The sequence below is a fragment of the Pundamilia nyererei genome, unplaced genomic scaffold, assembly GCF_000239375.1.
Source record: "Pundamilia nyererei isolate P.nyererei 1_Seehausen unplaced genomic scaffold, PunNye1.0 scaffold00044, whole genome shotgun sequence".
Classification (NCBI taxonomy): domain Eukaryota; kingdom Metazoa; phylum Chordata; class Actinopteri; order Cichliformes; family Cichlidae; genus Pundamilia; species Pundamilia nyererei.
Genome location: NW_005187445.1, coordinates 44,482 through 53,975, shown reverse-complemented (window position 1 = coordinate 53,975; position 9,494 = coordinate 44,482). Strand labels below are relative to the sequence as shown.

The following is a 9,494-nucleotide window of genomic DNA, read 5'->3' as shown; positions in this document are numbered from 1 at the left end:
TTTTTTTTAAGTATACAATTGTTTATGTTGCTCTGTTGCTGTTTTATTTATCGTATTTTAATTTAAGTTTTTAGGTAGTTTTGGGTTTTGAAATTGGGTTGCTGGAGATCTTGGATGTAAATACGTTTGCCAGGAAATGACTTTGGGTTATCTTCTGTCTCTTTCAAAATATGCTAGATAAATAAAATTGACATGACACAAGTATACATTAGTATTAGCACACTTTTCATACATGAACTGGTAAACAAGGCCCACTGCAGCTTTGTGGAGCACCAGAGTTGTTCTAGGTTCTCACTGTGTATAATTTGTCTCCATGGTAAATGGCCAGTTTAACAACAGTGCATCCTCCCTTTGTTTGCCTTGCAGAGTTATCTTCAGAGCCTTCAGGAGCGTCAGATGGGAACCGGCTCCTCTAAAAGCACCGTCAGCACTATCACACACACTCTAATTGACTTTGACTTTGAAACAGGCTCCATGGTGCCTCTGACCACTTCCTCTCCAGTCTTCACAGTTTGATTAACATGGCTTCAAGCAACTATAGGTTACATATGTCTGAGGAATAATTAATCATTTGAATTTTTGACCATCACAAACACCTTTCCACAGTTTCAACTTGTGGTTTGAATCCTTATTACTGGCTTCATCAGATAACAATCAGCATGCTCAGACTGATATGAGGTACTTGGAGATCATCCCCTGAATGATGACAAGACAAATTAATGCAACCTCAACACAGCATCAGGCCCATGACTACTAAATCCTTTGAGCAGTTTAACTCTCAGATGAGTTCTTTTGTTTCATGCAATATCATTACAATCTTAAACACTCTGCTTATGTCACTGTGTACATACATAGATCAGTAACACATCTAGATTGCACTGAAATGTAATCATTACAGCTACAAAAGATAAATGTGTGCCAGCGCATGCAATGAAACCAAGGATATACATAAAACATATAATTCTGAACGGTAGACCAATAAAATGTTGATCAGACAGCTTCACAGTCAGCTGTTTTGGGTATTGTCTTATGTTAAGAGTCATTAAATCAGCAACGTGATGTTTATGCAATCATACCAAAGATAAGAATGTCAGCAGCATCGAAAACACTGATGGTATTAAAACTGTGAAGAGTGTGGTAGTTGTTTATGAGTTCAAGTTTGAATTTGAAAACCAGATGATGTGTTATTTCATCTTTGAAGGTTACATCCTTATTTTTAAGAGGTTAAATAAAACATGCTTTTCCTCTGCTCTGTACTGTTATTAATCCATCTATACTCCTCTAGTGTGTTGTCCTTCTTTGAAGATATCTGTTCTGGAGAGGCTAGATCAAAATTCTCCTATTTGTAGGTCACAAATACATTTGACTCAGAAACTGTATCTCCTCCAAAAAATCATGACTAGGTCACAAAAAAATCCACACGCCTTCTTGGAGTAATTGTACAGCTGTTTTCTGTACACCATTTTGTCACTGCTATAAAAGAAGAATGCAGCTGGCCAGCATTACAGAGCGCGATGTCATTCATGTTTACATTCTCTGACCTTTCACAAACAAGAACCTCTTGTGTCTAAATGTTAAATCCAGTTTTAGTTAGCTTTTAGTTCAGCATTTCTTTAGCATGTTGCATGTTTTGGAATCAGAAGTGACCAAATTTGGACAAACGGGCTGAGTTATCTACTAATATTACCATTAGCTTGATCCGTAAACTGCATGGATGCATCATGCAGACACAGATACCTTATAATTAGTGCTAAGCGAGCCATGTGATTTGGTATATAAATGTATTAAAAATGCTCCAAAAGATACAAACAGATTTGAGAAGTTTTTCAGAGTTGATAATAGACAGCTACCAGCCTTGAAAGTTTAAACAGTTCAAAAAAACCTGTAATTATTATGAGGGATTTAATTATAGAGAACAAAGCCATTTTTGTACTAGACTGTAAATATGCCATAGCTAAACTTTGGCCTTTTCGCACTGGAGTCTCTGAGTACAGACTCACTTTACGGAGCCAGCCTCAAGTGGTCACTTGAGGAACTGCAGTGTTGACTTCGATTTGCAGTCCCTTCTGGATGTTGCCACTTGGTCAATGCACTTTGTTCTGTACAGTTTTATGGTTGTGGGGTTCAGGTTAGCAGAAAAGAAGAAAACAAGAAGTCTATGAACACTATGAAAATGGGCCCAAGATTTCTGGAACATTGTTTTAATTATAATGTATGAATATGTCAGTTTTGTTCTTAAGGTTAACCTTCCCTTTGTTCACACTTGTTTAAATGTTAATTCCACTTTTTTCCCACCCTTTGTTTTTTCAGTTAATGTCGCTACTGTTCAGCTATGTTAACTTTGCACTTTACGTGCAAGGATTTAGAATAGAATAGAATAGCCCTTTATTGTCCTTGTACATGCACAATGATATTATGGACATTTTTGTACAGAATGATGTTTATCGTAGCAAAAAACTTCTCCACAGACATTTTAAAAGAAAGTGGAAATTACATTTTTCACATTTTTGAGCCGTTGTCTTTTGTCTGAGTAAACACAGTTTCAATTTTTTTGTTCCTTCTAATTTTCATTTCATTTTGAATTAAAGTTTTCATTTCAGTGTAGCTTCAGCTAGTTTCCGCTGGTTTGCACATTTCACAGTTGAGCTTTTTATGGTCTGACGATGTCCAGTTTTAATACAGTCTTTTTTTTATGTGGGTGGTATTTGTTAAGGGCAAGTGCTAAGAAGTCCAGAATAGATATTAGAACACAACAGTGTAATCGAAAAATTACGGTCACGGAAAAACACATACAACAAAGTCTTCTGATGTTTCCAATAGAACCACATGGCAGCAAAATAAATTCTTAGTTTTCTGAATGCACAATATCATTTTCGATCAGCCTATTCAAAGTCTGATTTTTATTTCAGTTATTTCAATTGTTCACATCGAGTTGTAGTTTTTAGTTTCATTTTAATTAATTATAATAAACTGGTGCCTAAATAAAAGTGAACACAGAAGTTAGGTATTTGGAAGATCTCCATGTGGTGAAAACCGCCTGCTGATCTTGTTCACGTGTCTGAAGTTGACTTTCTTATCATGTAAAGTGACCTTATCCTTCAAAGACACTGCATGCACAACTACACAGGTGTTTTCCACCTGCTCTGACTTCTTAAGACTCCTGCTTTGTTAAGAGCAGCGTGAGCTTCACAAAAATCTGTTTTGGTTTTATTTGATTCGTTTAGATTTTACCAAGACTCCTTTATCTGGCATTTGTGGCCAGACGTTAAAAAGGGCACCCTAACAACATTTGATATAACTCATATAATATACTGACATAATGTACACATACACCAATAAAATGCAACCAGGGGGAAGGCTACAGGGAAGTATTCCTCACATGTTCTGTGATTAATGTCCTCTCCTCTGTTATCCTGGTTGATTGGTCTGTTTATTTAATGTTAAAGTGGAAGAGAAGCAGAAGTATGTATAATTAAAGATAACTATTTTAACTACCGGTAGTTACTAGTTTATTTGTTAGTTTAATTAGGTAAGTGGAAGCTTTAGTATTCCTTTTTTTCTCAACATGACAGGACTGAGAAGCAAATATCATTGCACACACCCACATAACCAATACCCATACTGTGAGCTTGTTTCACTGTTATTAAACCAAGTCATTGTGCAGATAAGGTTAATGTTGAGTCCCCAGTGGCCTCTGGTGGCTCAGTCGTCACACTGCATCCAGCGCAAGGCAGTGTTGAGAGGGTAGGTCTTCTCCACTGCTTGGTAGTTTTGGTTTACACGCCAATACTCGGTGCCTTTAAATATGTATACATAACCATTAGTCCACGTTAGTGCAGCATCAGTGTTGCTGGGCATCCCTTTGAAGAGTTGTCCAACTGGTTTAGGGTATGATTTGAAATCCGTCGGAGCAATTTCATCCCATTGCCAGTATCCAGAGCCCTGAAATAAAGAGCAAAGTATTGACTGAGTTCAGATATCAAAAACAACAAAAAGACTGAAAATCATCTTACTTTGAAAAAGATAATCTTCTGGTTCTTATTGAAGTAAAAAGCAGAGTCAATATTTGCAGGGATGTTGGACAAACGTTTGGGGAAGCCCTGGTCAAGTTTGAAGCCTGTGTATCTCCATAATTTGTCTCCTGTGAAAGGATGTTTGCAGAGGAAAGACACTTGAATTCAGAAAACACACCAAACAGAACACACAGCTGGAATTAAACATTCTGAACGCTGCTGATAAAACTACTGAATAAACCTTTCAGAAAGTAGGATTTGCCAGTTCGCGGAGAGTGAACAGCTGCACTGAGACTTCCTGGCAGCTCCTTCCACAGTGCGGAAATCTGGATGGGAGTGTTGTAGTCAGAGTTGGACACTGTCCACACATACTGCCCACTGAAAAAGTATGTCTTACGCAAAGGACCTGCAGGGGCAAAATGTAGGAGAAAAAATATCTTTAGAAGCATCTTCGTGTTTTGTTAAACAAAATACAGAGCAAAGCATATATAAAGGAATTTGTATCAGAGCATCAGAGTCTCTGTACCCAACATAACTGCATCCACAGTGGCCTTGCATGGATTTGGAATAACTCCTCCTGGCCTTGACTGTCCTGGATTTCTGGATTCAGGAATCTTCTCTGGCTTTCCTGAAAAGGGATAGCATTGTAGTTTGCATAAATAGTACTTCAAAGATATATTCATATGGTGCTGTAATAACATTTTGGCAATACCGTATAAAGCTTGGATCCCTTGTATGTCATCTGAATGAAGCTTGAAGTCAGAGCGGTATCCATTGTAAACAGGTCCCATCAGTGCATTGTAGTACTGTGAGTGGCCCAGGCCTAGAGCGTGGCCAATTTCATGAGCTGCTACAATCCTCAGGTTGGAGCCAGAACTCTTCCCTTCTGTCCACAGTTCATCCTCATCGAAGTGCACAATGCCAGACTCGGGGGCATCAGCATGCGCTAAAACACGGCCTAAAGATGAAGCAAGGATTCTAATTAAATACCAGAAGTCACTCAGATCACAAAACTTTGGAGTTTCTTTGTTCATATGCAGGTCCTACCTCGGCCATCAAAGGGTACTGGACACGTCTTGTCTTTTCTGTGAAATGAGATTTTGATGTCTGCTCTTCCTTGATCCAACTCTCTGAACCTTAAAGGTGACACATCACTCCAGTACTTAAAAGCATTCTGGATGGCCATGCGAGTCTTTCCCTGACCCAGATCAGGAGTGTAATTGTAAATGCGGTACGTCAGCATTTTCTTACGCCAGTAACCTGTGAAATTATCATTCAAAATCCTTTATATGCACATAAACTACACATTAAAAATCCAATATGTATACCGTTACCTACCCAGGACTCGATATTTGAGAGATTTGTTATCGAAAGAATCCTCGAGGCCACATCGAGGTTTATTCATCATTGCCAGCGTGGCTAAATCCAGTTTTCCTGATACCTGCAGGTTGGTCACTTTCTGAAACATTCTGACATTAAAAAAAAAGTTTGAACTTTCAATTGAAATGAAGTCTAAATAGTGAATGAGGACAATGTAAACTGATAAGATGGTTAACCTTAAAGCTTCCGTCATTTGCTCATGTGAATAATCTTGAACTTTACTGTCCAGTGGGATGTGCAGGTAGCCATACTTCTTTAAGTAAACCTAAAAGAATGGCAGACAGTGTGAGGGATATTAAATTATTGATCTCTACTAAACAGATTAAAACAATTGTTCTTTCTTTTTTGACATGTTACTTGACTATTTTTGGTCACTGAAACTAAATAATCTCAGCATGGGTGAGGTGAGGTTGACTGAATATAGATGCTCCATTACCAGCTGAGGAATTACTTCCATTTGTGCCAATTATATAGAGATCCGGCCTTACAGTGACATTGGTGAGCTTAAGACAATTAAAAATCCAGTTTCTGCTGATCTCTGTGGAAGTAATGTTAAAACTGGACAGCAGTGCATGCTCCAAGTATTTCTATTTTAATTCTCAGCGAATTGTATGCAAATTCTAGACTCGGAGACTGTGATTTTTACATTAATATTTTAGATTATATTCCAGCAGATCCAGCTTGTTTTGTATTTTCTTACCATGGCTTCTGTGGTATCTTTTCTGCTCAGGGCGATAGATGAAGCTGTTATCAACAAAACAAGAAGCACCATTAACTCCAGTCTGTATTCCATTTTCCAGTTTGGGTCTTTTTCCATTACTAGATAGAAAAAACAACAACTTTGAATCCAATGCGGCAAGTTGATCTTTTCAACTGATAAATAAGCTGTGTGTCTTTCCAAACATCATTTTATCCATCTTCTCTGTGTTCGTTCTTCTATAACTGTGTCAAAGTTGGTGTCTTAGTATTTATACTGTCAAGTGTCTGTTCAGGACCTGCCTCGAAACCACATAATAAATATTTACAAGGAATGTGATGTGTCGACTGCAAAACACCAACACATATTTCAGATGTTAACCACCTGATCACGCCTTCTGACACCATCATTTAGAGCCATTTGTCTTGAAGGGTGTAAGAATAACTTCAGAGTAATGTTGTTTACGTCAAAGGAAGCAAATAAATTAAGAATGAACTTTTTTTAGAACGTGGATGAGCTGCCCACTACCTAATAAAGGTGCCGTCTTGCGACTAGTTATGTCATTGTGGTGGAAGACAAGCACTTTCTTGATTTTTAATGAAGCTGTATTACTTTATAACGGATGTCTGTGGTAGATGTAACAGAAATGCTACCGAGTTACTCACATGTGATTCATGTTTGTGAAATCTGCACTTTATTCCACAATATCTGAGCGTTCTTTATCCTGTGGTTGCCGTATAAAAAACAACAACAAACCACACATCCTCAATGAGACAACAGCTAATTATATTGTTCTCAAAGTAGGAGCCCATTCAAGCAAAAACAATGACACCCCCGTGTAACCATTGCTACAAATCGTGTCTGAGACAGAGTACGCCTCCTCCTCTGCTGTTTCATTGTGGAATAAAGGCTCATAAAAACCGAGACGGCAAAACTCCTGGGGTTTAAAACATTTACATCTCCTGGTGAGACCATCCCTGATTCCTCACCAAGAAAGAGAATTTTTATCTAGCCTCTCTGGCTCTTTAAGGCATAAGCTTTGTCATTGATTGACTAAAGCATTGAGGAAAGCAAACATATTAAAGTGGATCTATCATGATTTTCTTGTATGCACCATCAAGATGGTGGATGCCTCTATTAAACACAAAGTTTAAAAAATGAGATCAGTGTTATTGTGTGGTTAATAGCTTACATACACGCATCATGGGCATGAATGTCAGGGCAATTTGGGGTTTTTACTGATTTGTTTGAACTGCTCTTTTTCCAGGGTGGATGATTGTGCAGCATTCACCTTTTCTTTAATCCAAGTGGGGTCAAAAGTATACATCCAAACTGTCACCGTCAGATGAGAGGACACTCATTAGGATATTCATGAACAACACAGGAACCACCAAGGCTCAAACCTCCAATCACACATCTGGACCCATCTGGCCGCAATGACTTGGAATGGATAAAGCAGGCAAACATTAAGCTTCTGAAATGGCCTTCGCAAAGCCCTGATCTCAATCTTACTGAAAATTTGTGGACTTTGAAAAAAGCCAAGTCTGTGTCAGGAAGCCAACCAATTTAAAAGAACTCTGTCAACTCTGCCAATAAGATTAGTCAAATATCAGCCAGAATTATACCAAAGTTTGTTGATGGCTACCAAAAGCATTTGGTTGAGGTGCAACTTGCTAAGGGACATTTAGTCAATTACTAGAGCATGTTTTATGTAAATATCTGAGCCTGTATGTTGTATACTTGTGTACCCTGTGTGGATTAAAGAAAACCCAAAATAAATCCAAACTTGCACACCCAATTGTATGCTGTACGATCATTCCAACCTGGAAAAAGAACGGGTTAAAGAAATCTTTAAAAGCCCCAAATTACTATGGCATTCATGTCATATGAACATCTGGCCACAACTGTACAGGTAATCCCTGTGAGCCTGGCTTCAGACTGGAAAACAGCTACCAGTATAGACATTCAAACATATTAATAATAAAGATAGCCTGTATAGGGATTTTCCTGCTTATATCAAATACTGGACAATCGTCAGAACGATGACTTTGAAGTTTTTATAAGTGGGGTTTAATTTATTTAAGCTTAAGGTACATTTTTATCAAATGACTAAACATAACAGAAGAATATATCGACTTAAGTTAATACAGACCCCTTTGCCTTGACTACATGTGGATGACTCATTCTTACTTTATGTTACATCCCAGCGGTCCATTTTGAGCCAGAAAAATCATTAATATAACATCCTCATCAGGACCACTCATCCCTCAAGTATAGGCTATCAACAATTCTACAACAGCACACTTTTTTTTTTGTTAGTTTTGACCCTATGCCAAACCCTTTGCATGAAAGGGGTAGTCCAAATTTGTCTGGCCTGTCCAGCATTAAGTGTCTCTGTCCTGGTGTTCCTGGTGGCTCTCTAGATCACTCAATGTGCTTCCTACCCTCTGTATTTTTTAATGGTTTTTTTTTTCATATTAAAGCAAATGTTACTCAAAAGGATTAATCAGTGTATTTGTTTCAGCTGCTCCTGTCAAGGCTCACTATGGCATATCATCTATGCACTTAGTGTAATGGTAGCAAAGCTGCACAAAGGCATACAAGGAGTTGAGGAACATGTCAAAGACATGGCTCATGAGTCTGTTTGTAAAGTGCTGGAACAGCAATGGAGCTCTTTGGATACATTTTTGTTTTTTCAATAGGAAGAGGGCCATGTGACACATCAAACTTATTGGTAATGTCACAAGAAAAACAATGGTGTGCTTGGTTTCAACGTAACTTTATTTTTTCATGAGTTATTTACAAGTTTCTGACCACTTATAAAATGTCTTCAATGTGCTGCCCATTGTGTTGGATTGTCAATGCAACCCTCTTCTCCAACTCTTCACACACTGATAACAACACCGCAGGAGAAATGCCAGCACAGGCATCCAGTATCCGTAGTTTCAGGTGCTGCACATCTCGTATCTTCACACCATAGACAATTGCCTTCAGATGACCCCAAAGATAAAAGTCTAAGGTGGTCAGGAGACCTTCAACTGGCCCACGACGACCAATCCACTTTCCAGGAAACTGTTCATCTAGGAATGCTCGGACCTGGCACCCATAATGTGGTGGTGCACCATCTTGCTGGAAAAACTCAATATCCAGTGGCCTTGAGGTTTCCATTGATGAAGAATGGACCCACTATCGTTGTACCCCATATACCACACCAAACCATCACTTTTGTTGTTCCAACAGTCTTGGAGGGATCCATCCAATGTGGGTTAGTGTCAGACCGATAGCGGTGGTTTTGTTTGTCAACTTCACCATTCACATAAAAGTTTGCCTCATCACTGAACAAAATCTTCTGAGTAAACTGAGGGTCCTGTTCCAATTTTTGTTTTGCCCATTCTGCAAATTCT

The 9,494-nt window shown here is 38.4% G+C and overlaps 2 protein-coding genes across 2 annotated transcripts in view; one reads left to right on the top strand and one right to left on the bottom strand.

Annotated features, from left to right (window-relative positions):
- The window catches only part of LOC102209547 (transmembrane protein 198-like), an 8,072-nt gene extending 5,538 nt beyond the window's left edge, over positions 1 to 2,534 (top strand). The window contains exon 5 of the mRNA XM_005731574.1: positions 367 to 2,534. Within this exon, the coding sequence (XP_005731631.1) occupies positions 367 to 516 (150 nt within the window). The 3' untranslated portion in view covers positions 517 to 2,534. The remainder of the gene's footprint in view (positions 1 to 366) is intronic.
- A 1,168-nt stretch (positions 2,535 to 3,702) lies between these two features.
- On the bottom strand, positions 3,703 to 5,595 carry LOC102196440 (matrix metalloproteinase-19). Its single transcript, XM_005731809.2, has 8 exons — positions 5,570 to 5,595; positions 5,352 to 5,482; positions 5,061 to 5,273; positions 4,726 to 4,971; positions 4,540 to 4,641; positions 4,255 to 4,419; positions 4,014 to 4,141; positions 3,703 to 3,942 (listed from the first exon to the last, which is right to left on the bottom strand). Exons 1-8 carry the CDS (start codon positions 5,584 to 5,586, stop codon positions 3,703 to 3,705), a joined length of 1,242 nt encoding a protein of 413 aa, XP_005731866.2. The 5' UTR covers positions 5,587 to 5,595.
- Positions 5,596 to 9,494: the final 3,899 nt, after the last annotated feature.